This window comes from Lutra lutra, chromosome 6 (assembly GCF_902655055.1).
Source record: "Lutra lutra chromosome 6, mLutLut1.2, whole genome shotgun sequence".
Taxonomy (NCBI): domain Eukaryota; kingdom Metazoa; phylum Chordata; class Mammalia; order Carnivora; family Mustelidae; genus Lutra; species Lutra lutra.
In genome coordinates, this window is record NC_062283.1 from 34,834,136 (window position 1) to 34,856,122 (window position 21,987).

At 35.9% G+C, this 21,987-nt stretch overlaps 1 protein-coding gene across 1 annotated transcript in view; it reads right to left on the reverse strand.

The window, feature by feature from the left end:
* Positions 1–21,987, reverse strand: part of SRPK1 (SRSF protein kinase 1) — an 82,266-nt gene that overhangs the window by 27,078 nt on the left and 33,201 nt on the right. The window contains 6 exon segments of the mRNA XM_047733211.1: positions 523–688; positions 1,561–1,667; positions 6,678–6,765; positions 8,330–8,417; positions 9,175–9,283; positions 10,814–10,932. Of these exon segments, the coding sequence (XP_047589167.1) occupies positions 523–688; positions 1,561–1,667; positions 6,678–6,765; positions 8,330–8,417; positions 9,175–9,283; positions 10,814–10,932 (677 nt within the window).

The window sequence follows — 21,987 nt, forward strand, 5'->3', positions numbered from 1 at the left end:
ACTGATCTATAAGCAAGCATGTATGTATGATCACGGTCAGAGGTAAACACATCAAAAATAGCCACTGAATCACAAGGAAAAATATTTTAAAACAAGAATATGAATCATGAATAACTTAGAGTATACAAAATATCTGTATCTAGAAGACACAATTTCTAGACTTGTTCTTTCTATAGGAGAGCAATACTGAAGATTAAAATTTAAAGTCTTGAAGGCTGAGACTTTCTTACACATAAGTACTTACTGTATCTTATTGTTAAATGAGAGATGCTTTACTTAACTGCCTGGTAATAGAATAAAAATAGGAACTTCTTAACTTTTTTCTTTCTTTCTTTTTCTAAAAAGATTTATTTATTTGAGAGAGAGACCGTGAGACAGACAGAGTGAGCAGGGAGCCTGATGCGGAGGCTTGATCCCAGGACTGGCTCGAAGGCAGACAGACGCTTAACCAACTGAGCCAACTGGGTGCCCCAGAACTTTTATTAACTTCTAATGAGACCAAAGTCCTTAAAGAAAACATACCTGCAGATCCAGAAGGTGGAGGAGCTCCAGATCTCTGCCATTCGGTTGCTTCTGCAGCCAGTCTTCGGATATACTGCTCGTTCACCGACAACAAGATGTTTTCTGGTTTAATGTCAGTGTGGATGATACGGCACTTGGTGTGTAAATAATCCAGACCCTGTAACACCTGAATGGGAACAGAGCAGTAGACTTGAAAACACAGAATTCAAGTCCTTTCTGGAGAAGGAAGAAATCACAATACAACAGTTTAAAAAGTAAAAATATAAGAACAATATGGTAGTTTTCAACAGAGAATAAAGCATTTTTAATAAGGCACCAAGGATACTTCCCCAGAAAGATTACCTGTAAAGTATGAGCAAAGGCAAGAGTTCATCTATTAATAAAAAATTTTAAAAGGCTGATTGTTTTAAAAAGCTAATAGTATTTGGAGATATTTAATGAAGAACATTAAGGCTGAGAACAAAAGTCAATATGCTCTTAAAATGTTGAAATATAGGTGATCAAAGATTTAGATATCTCTTAATTAACATTTCCTTGTTGATAAAGAACTGAGGTCTCTTGATTTGCCAGTTTAGAGCTCTTTCCACCAAAACACATTATCCAAACAAATTATTTGCCCTCTGAAGTATTAATATTTTCCTTAGAGTAAACTTCTTTACTGTATATTGAAAGCTATTCAGAATGTTAGAAAATACCCTTGAATAATGTTCTACAGGTAGTAATAATTTGACATAGTAATTCTCTATTAACAAATAATAAATATTTGCAACCAGAACTTCCAGATAAAGGCTCCAAATTTCCAACACCAGGCAATGAACACATCTTCCTCTCTAATGATTATTACAGGAGATGAATCTGGGAAAAATGATTATTGCTAAATCACTTAAAGAGAGAATAAACATTAGGGGCTGAATAAAACACCTAATTTTAACAATAAAAACCCTAGTTTTTAAAATAAAAATTCTATTGGATATAGGAAACTCCTGACACTTTAAGAATATAAAATAATCACCACATAGAAAAAACTAGGATACATACTTGCTGGATAATTTTTTTGACACAAGGCAGTGGAAGCCCTTGGTAATTGGACTTGATGATCCACTTGAGCAGATGATGCCCCAAAACTTCAAAAACCATGCAGATATCTAGGAGTTTGTTAAGGAAAGAAAAGGGAAACACAAAGGAAGAAAGAGGCAAGATAAAATGTGTTCTGCCCCAATGAAACTGTTACTGTAGAATTCTTTCAGTATAAAAAGTAAGCGTATGACTAAAAAAATAACTAGCTGTCAATATTCTGAATTCCAAAGGTTAGTGAATGCTTTAGTTACTGAAAACATCCAAGAAATTGGGGGGGGGGGGCTGGTTTACTGATAAAACTATGTACATTAAAACGCTCAGTAGTAAAAGTAAAAGAAACCTGCACATTCAATTAGTGAAAGCACTAGCTTTAAGTTGTTGATTAGTTTTCCCTAATGCAAAACTAATGCCCAGGGTAACAACTCCTACTCTCATGTCTCAAAGCAAGAAAAAATAACTTCTGCTTTAACTGCAGGAAATAATGTACCAAAACTTAACCTAAAAAAATGTGAAGGCCAACTTTTTTTTTTTTTTAAAGATTTTATTTATTTATTTGACAGACAGAGATCACAAGCAGGCACAGAGGCAGGCAGAGAGAGAGGTGGAGGCAGGCTCCCTGCGGAGCAGAGAGCCGGATGCGGAGCGCGATCCCAGGACCCTGGGATCATGAGCTGAGCTGAAGGCAGAGGCTTAACCCACTGAGCCACCCAGGCGCCTCAAGGCCAACATTTTTTAAAAACAGGAAACTGACTTGCTTTATGCTCTGTAGTTTACAAAACTAATCTTGATTCTACTGCCACCGTGTGTTCTCTTTATGTATCAACATTCCAATCACCATAAGCAGGAATAATTATGTGCAGGGCATGGCTGGGATTTTAGTAGCACGTTGCTACCTTGCACCTCCAGAAATTTCTACATATGGGAAAAGTCAAAATATACATATGTAATAATGAACTAGTGCCCAGAATTCTCCTTTAAATAAGATTTTTCACTAAAGGAAAACCTGGGCTCCTTGAAGAAATGGCCAAGTTCCAGATGAACCTGGAAACTTAGTTGTGTGAACAGTAATGGAACACATCAAGAGAACAGCTTGGAAAGGATGACACTGGCCAAGTTGAAAGCATTTTAAAAAATGAAGTTATGAATTAACTTATAAATAAAAACTGAGCGAGTCCAAACAAAGACTTTAAAAAGTATGTGTTGTGGACAGGGAAATATCTTTTTAATTATTTTTAATTTTTTAAAAAGATTTTAACCTTCATTCTAAGTAATCTCTACACCCAACATGGGGCTCAGAATCAGGACCCTGAAACTGAGGCAGCCAGGTGCTCCTGGAAATATCTTTTTTAGAGAAAAAGTCAAGTAACAGATATACAAAGACAGAAATAGAAAATTACCACTTTATAATTACTGTAGTAATAACTGGCTCAAGTAAGAATCAATGAACACTAAAACTACTGAGTTAAAGACTGGTTGGAATAAAGTCACAATGTCATAGTATCACCCCAGATTGCTTATTAATTATGAAAGGAAAATGGTACTTCTAAACAGAGAAATCCGGAAGACTGTGACTTAACCTAGTGATCCAACTTATTACCCACTAATGCTAAAGTACATACTGATATCAGGTACTTTCTGATTTAATACACTGAGAAGAATAAAGCATCAACCATGCAGTATATTTGACCAAAATAATTAACTTGGAATTAATTTTCAGGAAACCATTATACAAATCCAAATAAAGAGATAAAATATCTGCTCTGGGTTCTTTAAAATAAAAAAAGTCAATGCCATTAAAGGAAAGCAACGGTCTAAATTAAAGAAGATTAAAGGGACATACTATTCAGGAAGACACAAGCAAAATTTTCATAAGATAGCGTTTCAAATTCACTAGAATAACTAAAATAAAAAGACCAACAGGACTAAATATAGGGGAGGATATGGAGCAATGAGAACTCTCTTATTTGCTAAGAGAAGTATAAAATGGTACTACCACTTTGGAAAACTGGCTGGCAATTTCTCAAAGTTAAACATCCCTAGGAACTTCTTCTGTCAAGATGGAGTTAACATGGCATGCATTTACCCTCTTGTTTAAAATGACAACAACAAAAGCAGACAAAATACATAAAACAACAAATTTATCGACCCTGACATCAGGCAAATAAAGGCAGTGATCCTTGAGAAAAGAGAAACAAATGAGCTGAGACCTATGACTGCCCCATCTTATTGCCTTGAGACTTTCAAGATCCCCTGAGATTAAGAGATAGAGTTATCAGTCTTGGGAGACCAAGGCAGCTATAGAAAAAGAGAATCTTGGAGATCTGCAGAGATATCCCCTTAAGTATTTAGCAGAGTACTACTAATCAACATAAGTATACAAGGAAACTACTGGAGGCAGGGGGGAAATATCACTTGAGGGGATTAGAAAGAATAGTGACCAGCGTTCCCAAAAGGCTTCAACAATGTCTGTTCTCATGCAAAAGGCTAGATAAATTCACAGTCATAGTCGTGGGCACATATAAACCCATACATATACTCAATTCACTTATGACACACTGGGGAAAGAACAAATCTCTTCAATAAATGGTGTTGGGAAAACTAGTCAGCCACATGCAAAAGAATGAAACTTGATGACTATCTTACACCACATACAAAAATCAACTCAAAATGGAGACTTCGGGGCGCCTGGGTGACTCAGTGGTTAAAGCCTCTGCATTCGGCTCAGGTCATGATCCAGGGTCCTGGGATCGAGCCCCACATCGGGCTCTCTGTTCAGCGGGGAGCCTGCTTCCTCCTCTCTCTCTCTCTCTGCCTGCCTCTCTGCCTACTTGTGATCTCTGTCAAATAAATAAATAAAATCTTAAAAAAAAAATGGAGACTTCATTGAATGTTAAGACCTGAAACCATAAACTCCTAGACAAAAACATAGGTGATACACTATCAGATTAGATACTGGATGACTAAAAAACTGGTCCTAATTTTTTTAGATATAGTAATTATATTGAGGTTATATTTTAAAGTCCGTCTCTTTTGGAGATACATTCTAAAATAATTACGGGTGAAGTAATATATCTAACGGCCACAAAATTAGCAAGAGGTAGAGACAAAACAAGATTAAACAAGATCCTAAAATGCATAATGAGTGTGTGCAGATTAACTATTCTACTTTTGTATACACAAAATATAACAAAACAGGACTTATTAAAATGCAGATTGCTTTAAAAAAAAAACCCAGAAAATGGAATTTTTAAGTTATTCTATTATGCTCCTAGTTTCAATGTTTGGTTTGTTGAGAGAAGCACTGTTATTTGACGGTGGGATTTTCAATCTCTACACAGTGATACAAAAATGACTGAACATTTAGTAGCTTAAGAGGGGCGCCTGGATTAAGCCTCTGCCTTCGACTCAGGTCATGATCTCAGGGTCCTGGGATGGAGCCCCACACTGGGCTCTCTGCTCAGTGGGGAGCCTGCCTCTCCCTCTGTCTGCGGTTCCCCCTGCTTGTGCTCCCTCTTAGTTTAGGGTCCCTTATATTTCAGTATGAGAAGGACAGTGCTCTGGAAATGCTCAGATACAAAGAAAAATACAGATATATGGCTCCATGAAGACATGCTTATCTTGTGAGAAGAGAATGGAATAACTCATTAATCCTTAACGCAGTGCTCTTTTATCTTTTTCAATCTCTAGTAGCAGCAAATAATGCGGGAGCCAAGACAGTTGGGAGACAAGTAGGAAGAGCAGAGGAGAAATGGGCTCAGGACAAAGAGGGACTCAGTGGATAAAACTACAGAGAAACTACCTGGTAATATTTGGAAAATATCTTGAAACTTGAAATTCAAACCCACTAAGATTTCAATAGTTTAAAAAACAAACCAACAAAAAGAACACCCTTCTTCATTAGAGTCAAATCAAGATACTCAAGCATTATTGAGGAGATTATTTAGAATATTTCTAGTTTTATTTGTAGCTTTCCCAAATTAGCAGAGAGAGAGAGTTGGCATGATAATCATTACAAGATCAAACAACAGGGAAATAGAATTTAATGTCATCCTATGTATGTTTTGTATCTTGGTTAGCCTTATTATATACATACAGAGTAAGCCATCTACAGAGTGATCACAACAGTCACAAGACTCTGCTTTAAAATGGATGATTCTTGAAGTACTTTTCTTCAGACATCAGGGATATGTGATTTATACTTCTCCAAGGAAATAACAACTGAATTTAGAATGACAGAAAAAATCTTTTCACATTATCACCTGTTCTCACTCATTCCTCCATTCAAACCTCTTACCACATGATTCCAGAACCATATGTAACCCACCTCCTTAAAAAGAGACAACTGGCAATTAACAGTGCATGTTAAGAGAAGCTAAATATGCAGAAAAAATAGAATGAGAGAAGAAATGTCTTTCTTTTAACATTTTTAAACAGTTTATGAACAGTTAGTTTTAGACTCTCCAATCCAAGTGAGATTCTACTTCATCTTTTATTCTGAAAAGTCTGATGAGCCATCATAAGTATGGCTGTTGCAATAACCTTTTAATCAGCTCACAACATGTCACTGTGATATTAACTTATGAAAAAAATCAGCTAAGGTTCCTTCAAGAAATTCTAAAAATCCAGATAAAAACATTAAACAAGTCAGTTTTTTCATTTTGACAGAATGCAATCACACCTGTTTAGAGTCTAAGCATAACCTATATGCACACCCTCTTCAATGTTGAAGGCCAGCAGATAATACAACATGTTAATTTTTTTCTTTTTCCAGTATTTATCATGAAAAATTACTCCCATTAAGAACTTTTACTAATACAAGCCTAATTTAAAAAAAAAGTTTTTCTTTTGACTTTGGTTTAATTTGCCTGGAAAGGGGAAAAAGCCTAAGCAATACCCTGGCAAGTCACAACATATAAACACTATTCATATCTGTGTTCAGAAGTCTACAATAACCCAAAGTAGTTTGATTATACTTTGCCTTGAGAAAAGAGACGAATGCTATTTATATCAATCTGGTTTCCCTTCTCGGATATAAGGTTATTTCGTGATTTATTTTCAAACATTTCTTTAAAGGATACGTGTTCCGTTAACTCCTGATATTTTAAAGTCATCTAGTAGTTGAACAACCATTTCTCTATTTGGATCATTAGGATCTGAATTACGAACCTATAGTGGGAAAGAGACAGTATTTAGCAAAAGGGAAAGCATGGAAATAAGCCAATTAGTGGGGGAGGGAGGGAATACCTGTAAGCACATGTAACAAAGGAACAATTACTCCCAAGAAAGAGATCACACAAATTATGAGAAAAACATACTAAAATTTTAATTGCACAAACAGGCAAAGTAATAAACAGTGCACAAAAGGAAATACAACTGACAAAGACTATTGCTCTAATTCAACCATTTTTCTACCAAAAGTGTAACTCTCAAATTAATGCTGGTTACCAGGCCATGAGGAAATAAGGAGCTTTCATAGGATGCAAAACAACCACTGAGCCAACATTCCTCACACTGTTTACTTAGCCGAACTTTATTTCCCCCCATAAAAAACCTTCTCAATCAAGGAAGCAAGCAGTATCGATTTAACTTTTGGGCACAGGCTCCTAGCCTGTCAGACAGACTGGCACTCTGAAAATTACTTTCTTAGAGGTCTCCTGGTCTAACACCCTCACTTTACAAATGAAAACTCAAGGGCTCAGAAAAAATGACGTGGTGAGCTAGAGGATATACTGGACTATGGCTGGTCTTAAAGTCTAGGTTTTCTAACTATGAGTTTAAGCTCCTTCTACCATAACTTCCTAATTTTTAACAAAACTAAAAATAAGTTTTCTAAAATTTACCTAAGTTTTCAGATATATAAAGGGAATTAATCAACACAGTGTTTATTTTATATATTTTTATAATATTTTAAAGTATAAAATAGATATTATATACTTATTCGCACAACTTTATTAGTTTCAGAAGTAGAGTTTAGTGATTCATTAGTTGCTTATAATACTCAGTGCTCATTATATCAGGTGCCTTCCTTAACGCCTACCTCTCAGTTATCCCATCCTCCCACCCACCTCCCCTCCGGCAACCCTCAGTGTGTTTCCTATAGTTAAGAGTCTCTTATGGTTTGTCTTCCTTTGTTTTTATCTTATTTTATTTGTTTTTCCCCTTCCCTATGCCCATCTGTTTTGTTTCTTAAATTCCACATAAGTGAAATCATGTATTTTTCTCTGATTGACTTATTTCGCTTAGCCTAATACCCTCTAGCTCCATGCATGTCATTGCAAACGGCAAGATTTCATTCTTTTTGATACCCAAGTAATATTCCAGCTTGCTCTCGCGTGCGCACGCTCTCTCTCTCTCACACACACCCAATATCACATTTTCTTTATCCAGTCATCTGTTGATGGGCATCTGGATATTTTTAGCTATTGTCAGAAAACTTTAAACTACAGTAGGAAAGTAAAACATTTTTTGTGCTTTCTGGTACATAAAACATGCTCCATAAATATTTTCATTTATTTGAAAGTTTTTTTTAATGCTTTTGATGGGAATCCACCACTTCCCCTACCACAAGCACAGAATTTATAAAAATTGTCATCTACCTCTACCTCTTTAAGGATATTTTAACTTTACAATAAAAATTAGTCATGCTAAAAAGTCTACATTTGGTGTGTCTTAATTCAGCAAAACTTTGTTTATGATGCTTTGTGGTTCACACATGGGATCTAATACTCACTGATTTCAGCAACCGGATTTCATCTAGTGCTGTTTCAGTATAATGTTCAGCACTTTTAACTACTTTCATTGCCACAAACTTCTTCCCCCTAAGAAACAAACACAGGCAGTTAAGACCTAATGCCCTATCCTCACTTTAGGAAGGTAAAATTTACCTGTAACTGGGAGGCAGTGACAAAAGTACAAATACTGATTTCATGTCTTCCTGTACTTATACACAGGCTATTTTTATTAATCACTTGTAACTGTTAATGGTACTAACTGGCCAGATTCCATTTATAGAAGGAAGAAAATCTGTTCTTAGGTAATCTCAGTCAGCACACATTTCTCTAAGTTAAAGTCTACCTTCTGAATGCTTCTCTGAATCCAAGTAAAACTATGAAATGATAGTAAATATGGGGGACAACCACATCAAATCAGAAGTGTCCTGTATATCTGCATGTCAAAAGCTAAAAGGTTAAAAGCTTTAACACTTTCCTAGAAAAAGCCAGAAGAAATACTTCACATAGGTTGGTATAGGACATCATTTAAAAACTTACTCCAGCAAACAAACAAATAAAAACACCCTAAAGAATTTACATACCATACTTTCAGTGAATATTTGTAATGTTTTGAATTTCCGAGTTCCAAGTGCCTTATGGATACTAATCGAATCAATCTTTTGTCTCCAAGGCTCTTCTTCCCCAGATGAAAGATAAATTTGCCCAAGAACATAAAGATTACCAACAACAAAATTCTGATCAAGAAATTTGTCTAGAGATAGACTGAAGGCTGGATCATCTCTGGAAATTCAGATGAAAACTCTTAGGCATCACCTAATTCTTTTGCAGGACTATTACAACTTACTGAATATCCCATGATAACCACACTGTTGAAAAGTGTCCCCAGCCCAACTTTCTGATCACATGATATCTCCCATTGAATAGATCTCCGATTTTCACAAGATGATACCCTCCTGAAAGAAACAATAAGAAAGAAACATTGTCACTTAAGTAGTAAAAAAAGGTATCTTACATTCCATTTTCCAACATCTATACACCGTTTATCAAATAAAAATGGTTTCTTCTACATAATCAATTGAACAGAAAAAAATCAGCCACATAGTATTACTGAACTCATGTTATGAAAAAAATTCTTAGGAGCTCCTGTGTGCCTCAGTTGGTTAAGCATCCAACTCTTGATTTTGGCTCAGTCATGATCTCGGGGTTGTGAGATGTGAGATAGAGCCCTGTGTTGGGCTCTGCACTCAGCGGCAAGTCTGCTGGAGAGTCTCTCTCGCCCTCCCTCTGCTCCTGCTCCACCTCCTGCGCACACATACGCTTGTGCTCTGTCTCTAAGTAAATAAATCTTCATTTAAAAAAATAAGCAAATCTTTAAAAAAAAAACTTAGAAAATAAGGTTAATGATTTAGAGTAAGCAAGATGTTGAACAACCATGTTACTTAAAACAATGTCATTACAAAAACAATGAATACTGTTACGCTGAAAAGAAATTAAAAAAACAACAACAAAAAAACATTAAGTCATTCTTTTTTTTTTTTTTTTTTTAAGGTTTTATTTATTTGTGTGTGTGTGAGAGAGAGAGTGAGTACACAAGCAGGGGGAACAGTAGGCAGAGGGAGAAGCAGACTTTTCACTAAGCAAGGAGCTCAACGCAGAACTTGATCCCAGGGTTGGAATCATGATCTGAGCTGAAGGCAGCCACTTAACCAACTGAGCCACCTAGGCATCCCAAAATAAGTCATTCTCAAACAAAAATAAGGTTATGTATCACAATATTCTTGCCCCTCAATAATCTAGTAGATTTACCTAAACATGTAAATGTTTATATAAAATCTATTTATAGTTAGAGTCTCAGAATGTATTTTTATGCGGGAGATCAATGAATTCCATTTATTTAACTTAAAAAAAAAAAGTTTGTTTTCTAAAACAACATAACACAACAAAACAAGGAAAGCCTGAAAAGGTTGCCAACAGTGGCAGGAATCAAGGTATTTTTACATCTTCGCTTGCTGAGAATAACACAAACCAGGTTCTCCCAGATAGTTAGATACATTCTGATATCACTTGCTATTAAGTATCTGTAATTCCAGTTTAACTTATCTTAGCAATTATCACTATGAGAAAAAAGTAATGAAAAGGTTTTCTGAAAAGTCTATATGCCAAATCTCAAAATTGGGTACTTCTGGGTGATACAGTGTTACAAATGGCTTATATTTTTTGTTTAATGTATTTCTGAAATTTTCTAAGGTAAATACGTACTATCGTTTTTAAGGGAAAAAAGGGTAAAAACAGATTTAATATAAAACCAAGCTTTAATACATTAAATTGAACTGAGAGGAAATACTATTTCTTATACTTCAAGAAAAGGATGCAAGAAGCGGAAAACATCAAAACAGCTTACACTCATAGACCAACTAATTCAGTGAGATACTGCATGTACATGAATCCTATCTTACCTGGTATCTCCTTATGAAAAGCCTTACCTTTACAATAATCATTGGGATCTTCTTGCTCATCATCATCAGACCCCAGAATCTCCTCTTCCTGCTCTGGTAGGTCACTTTCAGAGTGGGGAGCAGAGCCTCGGTGCTGAGTTTCAGATCTAAGAAATAATAAAAACATGTTCATTCTACATGGACAAAATAAAATAGGACATTAAGAAAATGTCATTATCAAAATGTCTCCCTACTTAACAGATAACATACACAGAATATTATCTAGTGGTGGCCTAAGAGAATATTAGCTATCACTTTATCTTATGTTAGGAAAATAATACCTTTTTAAAAAAAGATTTGAGAGAGAGACGGAGAGAGGGAATACACATGAGTGAGAGGGGTAGAGGGAGAAGGAGAGAGAATCTCAAGCAGACTCCATATTCAGCCTGACACAAGGGCTGGATCTCACGACCCTTAGATCATGACCTAAGCCGCAACCAAGAGTTGGACGCTTAACAGACCACCTAGATGCCCCACAAAAATTAAAAAAAAAAATAAAAATAAAAAAATTTTTCAAAAAAGAAAAGAAAAAAAATCATTACATGATTAAATAAAATCTGGGAAACACATAAAAGTACAAAGGGAAAAAACTACTTGAACTCAATATCCAAACAAATTACTGATAAAACTATTATATTTTCTTTCAGTATTTTCCTGTATTTTTATGAAAATATGTATTTGTAATCACATGCTATATAAACAAATTGGTATCCTGCTTTTCCCATTATTTTTTTTTTTTTTTTTTTTTTTGTTGTTTATTTGACGGAGAGAGAGATCACAAGTAGGCAGAGAGGCAGGCAGAGAGAGAGGAAGGGAAGCAGGCTCCCTGCTGAGCAGATAGCCCGATGTGGGGCTCGATCCCAGGACTCCGGGATCATGACCTGAGCTGAAGGCAGAGGCTTTAACCCACTGAGCCACCCAGGCGCCCCTTCCCATTATATTTTAAAGTTTTCTCCTCATTCCTATGCCATCTCTTAAATCTTACATATTTTCCTTAGCCATATCACCACTTACTTTGGCAAATTCTGCTCAGTTGGACATTTAACTTGTTTCTAATTTTTTACCACTAAAAATAAAGCTGATGAGTATTTCTGGATAATCTTTATTCTGCATTCAGAATTATTTCCCTGAAGTTAAACCACCAAGGAAGGATAGAAACGTTCTCCCTATTTATAAAAACAACAAGTTAGGGCGCCTGGGTGGCTCAGTGGGTTAAAGCTTCTGCCTTCAGCTCAGGTCATGATCCCAGGGTCCTGGGATCAAGCCCCGCATTGGGCTCTCTGCTCAGCAGGGAGCCTGCTTCCCCTTCTCTCCTTCTCTCTCTGTCTGCCTCTCTGCCTACTTGTGATCTCTGTCTGTAAATTAAAAAAAAAAAAAAAAAAAAAAAAAAAAGAAAGAAAAAGTTAAAAAAAACCATGTTAAATATAGAAAGTTTGGGAAACAATTATTCTATTTTAAAACACTTCTATTCTGAACAAATTAATATTTTAAACTGTTTCTTTCCAGCCTGTAGCTATGAACAGCCTTTAGAATTATTATGTAAGTATGACTTTTCTAAAGAGGTTGTAACTGAGTTACATTTCCTGCCATGTATGTGCTTTTGGTACTTAAGTATTAACATGTTTGGAAAACTTAGCTTATCTGATAGGTAAAGATGGTTTCTCAACTTAAAATGAATAAAAAAATTTTACTAATTCCTTTCTCTACATGCCATCAATAAGTTGCATCAAAATTTTTGTGCACTGAAAAGTTCAGAGGCAGAAAGGCTTGGATTTGTATTCAGGTTGACACCTCTTAGTTGCCTGCTTTATAGTTACATGCTAAATAAGCAGGTACACAACATTCCTTTCAGTAGCTGCAGGAAAAGGAATTTTAATCCCTATTTTTCAATATTTTATTTATCTTTTCATCATTCTGTTTCATTAGATTGTTTTTAAAAGACACAGTTTAACAGAAACAAATTTTTAATAGCAAAACCAGTTATATGGGCTACTGAGACATAGGGAATACCTTGGCAAGCATAACTAATGATTCAGATTTAGATTTTTGGTGACCTTCCCAACCTGCCTCAATTCTGGGTACGTTTTTGTCTTCCAGGAATATAAAAGTAGCTATATAAACTACACTATTCAAAGCATTCATTTTTAGTGAAAACATGTGTTTGGAAAACGTATTTAGTAAAGAACTGGCCCACTTTCTTATGTGGAAATATGAGTCTGAATGAATATTCCTGAATTTAAGATTAAAATGGATTTCTAAAACAGATTCTCTAATTTCAAACTTGTACCTTATACAAATAAAATTACAAAAATAAAATTACAATTTGATTGAGAACTATAATTTGAAACTTTTGAAAAGCAGTGAAATATAATAGTGAAAACCAGATATAAAAATGCTGAAATAGGGACGCCTGGGTGGCTCAGTGGGTTAAGCCGCTGCCTTCAGCTCAGGTCATGATCCTGGGGTCCTGGGATCGAGTCCCGCATCGGGCTCCTTGCTTGGCAGGGAGCCTGCTTCCTCCTCTCTTTCTGCCTGCCTCTCTGCCTGCTTGTGTGTACTCTCTCTGACAAATAAATAAATAAAATCTTAAAAAAGAAAATGCTGAAATATTAGGATTCTACAAACATCATGGGATTAATTAAAAAATTATTTTTAAAAGATTTGGACATTCTTGGAAACAAATATATTTGTGAAGAGTTTTTTATCTTTAAGTAGAATTCCCAAAGGATTCAAGATTGAATAATGAATTCCAAGTCACAATTTGAAATACAAGTCTCTACCCTGATATTTGTTGGGACAGAAGAAACTATCCTGTTATTCTAAAACAACAGAGAGGGGCACGTGGGTGGCTCAGTGGGTTAAGCTGCTGCCTTCGGCTCAGGTCATGATCTCAGGGTCCTGGGATCGAGTCCCGCATCGGGCTCTCTGCTCGGCAGGAAGCCTGCTTCCTCCTCTCTCTCTCTCTCTGCCTGCCTCTCTACTTGTGATCTCTCTCTGTCAAATAAATAAATAAAAATAAAATCTTAAAAAAAAATAAAAAAAAAAAATAAAACAACAGAGAAAGGTTACTTAAGCGGGGAGGGATCCTACTTTTAAACTCTGGAATGCCATTTAAAAAAATATAATAAATTTACATTTAAGTATTAATTTCAAATATATAATGTCTTAATATCCAGTCATCTCTCTGTGGTGGATGTCCTGTTCCTTTAGGTCCACAGCGATTTACTCCTTCATTTTCATAGTGCACATTTCTTAGTAACTTCTGGAGAATGAGCACATGGGAGGTAAATTTAAGATCTCTCTTATTATTTTATCCTCACCCTTGATTGCTGGTCTGGGTATTAAGTAAATCCTCCGTCACCTTCTATTTTCAGTGTTGCTGTTGACAAGTCCAACCAATGCCTTCTGATTTCTTGAGTCTTCCAAACAGGGCTTGTTTTTCTCCCTCAGTGTTTTTTAAAGATTTTCTCTTTAATTCCCATGTTCTGAAATTTCCTGAATGGCTTTTTCAAAATCCAGCTTGCTAAGTACTTTCTGTGTAATTACTTGCAAGACAGAGATTCATTCAGTTCTGAGAAAATTTCCTGTATTTCAATGTAAATTTAATCCTCTTCATTTTGTCTATTCTCTTTGGAACATGTTTTTTCAGACACTGGACCCTCTGACTCACTACATTAATTTTCTTACATTTTCTATCTCCTTAGATTCTGTTGCTGTTCTACTTTTTAGATTTATCTAACTTGTGTTGTCTATTACATTTCTACTATATTTTCAATTTCTTACACTTTTTAAAAAAATAAATTCTATGCCCAACACAGGCTTTAACTCACAACCCTGAGAGTAAGAATCATATGCTCTACCAACTGAGCCAGCCAGGTGCCCCATTTTTGCTCTTGAATGTTCCTTTTTTACAGACTCCTGCTTAGTTTCAATGAGGCACTATCTTTTACCTTAAGGATACTAATTAAAGTTTCCTTCTGATCCTGTATCATCTTGGCTTTCTCAAACTACCCATGTTTTACTAATGCCATACTTATGTAACACCAGACAACTGAAACAAAAACAGAAAGAAAAGAGAAATTCTGAGGAAACAGAGACAGTTACTAGTAGATAATGAGGATAATATGGTGATATGATTAAAGAATTCAAAATCACTTTAACTTCCATTGACAATGGGTGTTAAGAGTAAAGAATTGACAGAAATGCTACAGAAAGAAATTTCAGCTTATTAATATTAGGAACTAAAACCCATTCTTCCTAGAACAAAAAAGGCGAGGTCTAAAATAGTTTCAGTCTGTGCTTTGAAATTCTTCATACCTACACTTCCGGTTTCAAAATTCTGCTATTCATGTTCACAAGGAAAAAATTATGCCAGCACTTTAAAGCTCTCAAAGCATATAAGATTAAACCCAGTACATCTACAAAATCTCATAGAAATTGAAATGGACAATGGATCAAATTTTAATAGCAGCATGATTTCAGAAGAGATAACTTGATCCAAACAGCAGTACTGTTAGAAATAGGAATGTACTTGACAAGGGTACAGAATGAAGCCAAGGCAAAAATCTGTGAGGAAGGCAGAAAGTAGTGGAAAAGTTTGGCAGTTTTGTTCCTCTTATATTTCCAAGCAAGACTTGACACAGGAGGAGTAAAAACAGATAAAAACCATATTTGTCAGGGTATTCCCCCTTATTTCTAAGGATCTTTTCAATTTAGATTCCATTTCTGGTATAATCCTCATTTCTAAGCATCCTTTACCTCAGTCTCTAATCAGCCAAATAAATAATAAAACCCAAGTGCCAAAACTACTGTCTTTTGTGAGCAAATACTATATATTTATAATTCATATGTATATTATATATATAATACATATAAAATATATATTTATATTTATAATTGCCATAAAGAATATGCTACTTATGAGTTTTTACTTATACTTTACTTATACACTCTCTCTCTCTCTCTTTTTTTTTTTTTTTTACAAAGTCTATTACTAACCAACTAAATTGGTTTATAACCTACTAGAAGGTTGGTTTGAAAAACAGTGACCTAGAAATTATTTTTAACTTCTTTAGGGAGATATCATTCACATCCCATAAGATCACTAATCTAAAGCATATAATTCAGTGGTTTTAGTATATTCACAGAGTTGTATTACCACAACCTTAATTTAGAACATTTTCATCACTCCCACAAAAAACCCAATCCAATTAGCAGTAACTCACCATTATACTCTTCCCTTAGACTCAGGAAACAACTAATCTACCTTCTGTGTCTATGAATCTGACTTTTCTGGACATTTCATGTGGAACCATTCAACATATGGTCTTTTATGACTGACTTCCTTCTCACAGCATAATGTTTTCCTAGGTTTACCCATGTTGTGGGATGTATCAGTACTTCATTACTTTTTATGAATAATATTCCATTATATGGATAGATCACATTTCATTTATCCATTCATCAACTGATGGGCATTTGAGTTGTTCCCATTTTTTGACTATTATGAGTCACACTGCTATGAACACCCCAGAAGCAGCACACGTGACTATGTTTACAGCAGCACCATCTGTAATAACATTAAGCAGGAAACTAAATGTCCATCAAGAAGAGAAAGGATAAGTCATGGTATTTTGATATAGTAAAATATTATATCCAACAAAATGGACGAATTACACTCATAAAACAGCATGAATTAATTGCCCAAACAAGATGAAGTGAAAACAGCAAGATGCAGAATACATGTATCACTTTAACTAAATTTGAAACACACACAAAATGGCCAATATAAGGAAATAAAGAACTGCAACTAGTAAAGATCTAATACATAGTAGAGTGATTACAGACAGCAAAACCGTATTACACACATTAAACTTTGTTTAAAAAAAAAAAAAGTTTATTTATGTAACATCTAGAGCCAATGTGTGACTTGAACTCATCACCCTGAGATCAAGAGTTGCATGTTCCTCTGACTGAGCCAGCCAGGTGCCCCCAAACATTAAATTTCTCAGAGACTCGATCTTTTTTCTTTTTTAAAGATTTATCCATTTATTATTGGAGAGAGAGCACATGAGCAGGACAAGGAGCAGAGGGAGAGACTCTCAGACTGTGCTGACCCTGACACAGGACTCAATCCCATGACCCTGAGATCATGACCTGAGTCAAAATCAAGAGTTGGAAGCTTAACCAAATGAGCCATCCAGGCACCTCTAGACAAGATTTTTTTTTTTTTTTAATTTAAAACATTTAAGTACGCTTTTGCTTTTTTTTTTTTTTTTTTTTTTTTTTTTAAAGTAAACTAAACCAGCATGGGGCTTGAACTCATGGCCCTGAGATCAAGATTCCCATGTTCTAGGACTGAGCCAGCCAGGTACCCTGAGACTAGATTTTTTTTTTTTTTTAAAGATTTTATTTATTTATTCATTTGACACAGAGAGAGAGAGAGAGAGAGAGAGAGCGAGCTCACAAGTAGGCAGAGAGGCAGGAGGAAGCAGGCTCCCTGCCGAACAGAGAGGCCGATGCAGGGCTCTATCCCAGGACCCTGGGACCACGACCTGAGCCGAAGGCAGAGGCTTTAACCCACTGAGCCACCTAGGTGCCCCCTCAGACTAGATCTTAACTGTCCCCACCACTAGATGAAATGATAATCATCTGACACAACAGATGTTAGCTAATGCTACAATGGCAATAATATTGCAATATAAATATATCAAGTAACTACGTTGTACAGTTTAAACTTACACAATATTATAGGTCAATTGTATCTCAAAAAAAGCTGAGGGAAAAAAGTGATTAAAACAAGAAAAAAAAGGAACAAATTCAGGGTAACTACAAATTCTACAGTGGAGCTACAATATAGGGATATGATCAAGGAGGAGTACAAATGGGCACCAACTATATAATAACTTAACATATTAAACTGATATACTTACATGTGAACTTTATATTTGGTCTTCCCAAACATCCAAAAATAAGATCCCCAAAATGGGCATACCATAAAATATAATAAAAATATCTTAGCTCTTGATTTAAAGAGGAAATGAAATTTAAAATGTCAAAGTAGGGCTGCCTGGGTGGCTCAGTCGGCAAAGCATCTGACTGGCTCAGGTCATGATCCCTGAGTCCCAGGTTGAGCCCTGCTTTGGGTTCCCTGCTCAACAGGGAGTCTGGTTCTCCCTCTGCCCCTCACCCTGCTTGCTCTCTCTCTCTCTCAAATAAATAAATAAAATCTTTAAAAAATTAATTAAAACTTCAAAGTATTTAGAAATAGGTATGTTACATGTTAAAATCTGTGACAATTTCACTTGAGAAAAATTTGTAACTATGAATACACCAATTATAAAACAAAACTTGTTACTCATGAAATATTCACATCATTTAAAAAATAGATAAAATTTGAAAAAAGATACAACTCATTGTTAGGTTAGTAAGCGTGCAAGGATAGGACTGCCACTTTCATACTCCGCTTCATCTTCTATCCAGCATCATTTCCTTTTAGGGAATGACCCTCTACAATTGCAAAGGCTGCAATCATATGGCCCTACCCACCTTCTCTCTCTACAGGGGTGGACACATGATCCAAGCAAGATCTAGGATCTTTTTGAGGGGGAAATGATGGCTGCTGGGAGCTCTATTTCTGAAATCTTAAGCACTAAGGGCCAAGGAGTTGTCCCATATGTTTATTGCTGCCAAGTAGGGAGAGAATTCTGAGAATGAAGTCAAAATAAAGAAGAATAAAGCAAAGGTATTTATTGACTAATGGTGGAGGAAAATGGGCACTGAATGTATCTCCAGGGTTTACAGACAACTCCCTACCTATTAATCCCTCTGGAAACAGCCTAAGTGAGTTTGAATTTGGTTACTTATAATAAGAAGCATTCTAAATAAGACACATACATAAACATAATTAGGCAATAATCACAACAATTTTAAGTTATTTCACTTCTAAATACTTATCCTATAAATTAAGATAAACACACACTTTATACCAATGTCAACTTCCTAGTTTTGCTATAGTTACATAAGAAGCAACTATTGGGGGAAGCTAGAACCTCCTTATATTATCTTTGCAACTTCCTGCAAACCTGCAATTATTTTAAGATTTATTATTTTTAGGGGCACCTGGGTGGCTCAGTGGGTTAAGCCTCTGCCTTCAGCTCAGGTCATGATCTCAGGGTCCTGGGATCCAGCCCAGCATCGGGCTCTCTGCTGAGCAGGGAGCCTGCTTCCCCCTCTCTTTCTGCCTGCTTCTCTGCCTACTTGTGATCTCTCTCTCTGACAAATAAATAAATAAAATCTTAAAAAAAAAAAAAAGATTTCTTATTTTTATTTTTTTAAAAAAGATTTTATTTATTTACTTGACAGAGGGAGAGACAGCAAGAAAGGGAACACAAGCAAGGGGAGTGGAAGAGGGAGAAGCAGGCTCCCTGTCAAGCACGGAGCCTGATGCAAGGCTCCATCCCAGGACCTGGTATTACGCCCTGAGCCAAAAAGGTAGATGCCCAACGACTTAGCCACCCAGGCACCCCTATTTTAAAATATAAAAAGCTTTAAAATTTGTGAAGAAATTAAGATATATATGGACAAAGACTTGGACATAATAATGGTTATCACTGCATTTATTATAGCCCAAAACTAGGAACACACTTTAAGATGATGGACTGCACAACTATTTATATCATCTTCCTGCTCAAAGCCAACAAAACTAAATAAAGGAATAAGGTTATAAATCTAAAACAATGTGGAGGAGACAGAAAGAGCAATGTCCTGGCAACCCAGAAACACAAAGGTAGGGTGAGCTACAGTGGTAGAGGGAGATAGCCAACCTGTGATACCTGATTAGATACAGGTATGATGGAATGCAGGTATGAGATGAGGGATAAATAAAGAGATTAGCTGAAGGTTTGTAAAATAACTTTGACACCCTAACACAGCAAAGTAGATAGTCTGGCATTTACCCTATAGGGCTATTCTCTAAAGAAAATGAACACAAATGGAATAACAAAGGCTGTCAGTGTGGACGCTGGTACTCCAGAGTAAAGTTCTCCAGATTCAGGTGCCCAGAACCATGGATGACTCTCTACTTATTCATCTTAAAGAAAAATCCTTGCTAGGACACAAGGCTTTCAATCAGTTCTCTAATGGCTCATCTCATAAAAATGAAAAGCTGACCAAGTATTAGCAAACATTTGAGAAAAGCCTCCAACCCCTAAAGATAGAGACCAAGATAAACAATTGGAAAACTGATCTGAGAGAAGTGCATTCAGGAAGAACACATTAAAAAAAAAAAAGTTTTCATTCATTCATTCATTCATTCAGAGAGAGAGAGAGAGAGAGCATGCAAGAGCACAATGCATGAGCTGGGGGTTGGGATTAGGGAGGGACAGAGGGAGAACAAGGGGAAGCAGACTCTGCTGAGCTGGGAACTCAACAAAGGGTTTGATCTTAGAACTCTGAGATCATTACCTGAGCTGAAACCAAGAGTCAGGCACCCAACTAACTGAGATACCTGGATGCCCCAGGAAGATCACAATTTTTAAAACTACAGTTGGGCGTGCCTGGGTGGCTCAGTTGGTTAAGCGTCTGCCTTCAGCTCAGGTCATGATCTCCAGGTCCCAGGTTCGAGCCCCATGTTGGGCTCCCTGCTCAGCAGGAGTCTGCTTCTCTCCCTTTCTCTCTTTCCCTCTGTTCCTCCTCCCTGCTCATTCTCTTTCTTTCTCAACTAAATAGAACTCTCTAAAAAAATTTTTTTAAATAAATAAATAAAACTACACTCGACCCTTGAACAACATGGGTTTGAACTACAATGGACTATTTATATGCAAATTTTTGATGATAAATACAGCATAGTTCTATAAATGTACTTTCTCATCCTTATGATTTTCTTAGTAATATTTTCTTTTCTCTAGCATACTTTATTAAAAGAATACAGTATGTAACACATACAACATACAAAATATGTGTTAATGAACTATGTTACCAGCAAGGTGAGGCCTCAGTAAGCTTTTAGTAGTTGAATTTTTGGGCAGTCAAAACATACATGGATTTTTCACTTTGTTGGGGTTGGCATCCCAAACCCCTTTGTTTTTCAAGGGTCAACATAATTTATATGAATAGAGAGATTTAATATCTTAAGTGATATTAACTTCAAGATGGAATAAGGTGCTCTAAAAGGTAAGTAATATGGGAAAGAAGCTTTGGAATATAAACAGTCCTCTAAATGTGGGGGGGAAAATCACCTATGGAGATGATAGATGCACCAAAAAGAGGTCAGAGACAATCAATTCAAGAGGGCCAACATCTGAATAATGGGAGTGGCAAAATAAGAGAGCTCTGTTTGGATGGGAGGATATTATTAAAAGAATACAAGAAATGTCTGGGGATTAAACAGAATCACTATTTTAAAAAAAACAGCCCCTCGTGGTGCTAAACAGGATTACTCTTGCCAACATATAGATATATTATTAGGGAAATTTCAGAATCTAGTATTAAGGTCCTAACAGCTTCTAGGGGGGAAAAAGATTTAAAAGAACAATAATCACACTAGCATCAAATGTCTCATTAGAAATCCAGCATACGAAAAGACAATGAAGCAATGACTTCTAAATTCTGAGGAAAATAACTTTTTTTGTTTTACCCAATGTAGCTTTGAATAGATTTGAGGGCAAAGTCTTTTAAATATAGAAGGATATAGAAGGATACAGAACTTATTTATCATTCACCTTTTCTAAAGAAGTTGCTTGAGGACAGGAAACAAAAGGTTAAAGAAAGAAGACATGAGATCCAAGTAAACAGTGAATCCAAAAGAGATGACAGAAAAAAAAGTTCCAAGAGAACAACTGTGAAGAAAACCTATGGCAACTAAGGAGTGCACTTGTGATGAACAATGGGTCATGTATGGAATTGCTAAATCACTGTATTGTGCACCTGAAACTAATGACACTGTGTATGTTAACTATACTATAATAATAATTTTAAAAGCCCTAAAATGCATTTACTCTGAGATTACTCTACAGTGAGAGGCTGGAGGGCTCTAAGAGGGAGGTCTCAGGGAAAACACACAGACAAGAAAGTATACTCAAGATATTGGAGATACATGGTAAAAGAAAATGACACAAAGGGGAAAAATAATAAAAATTCCAGAAAACAACCAAAAGCCAAAC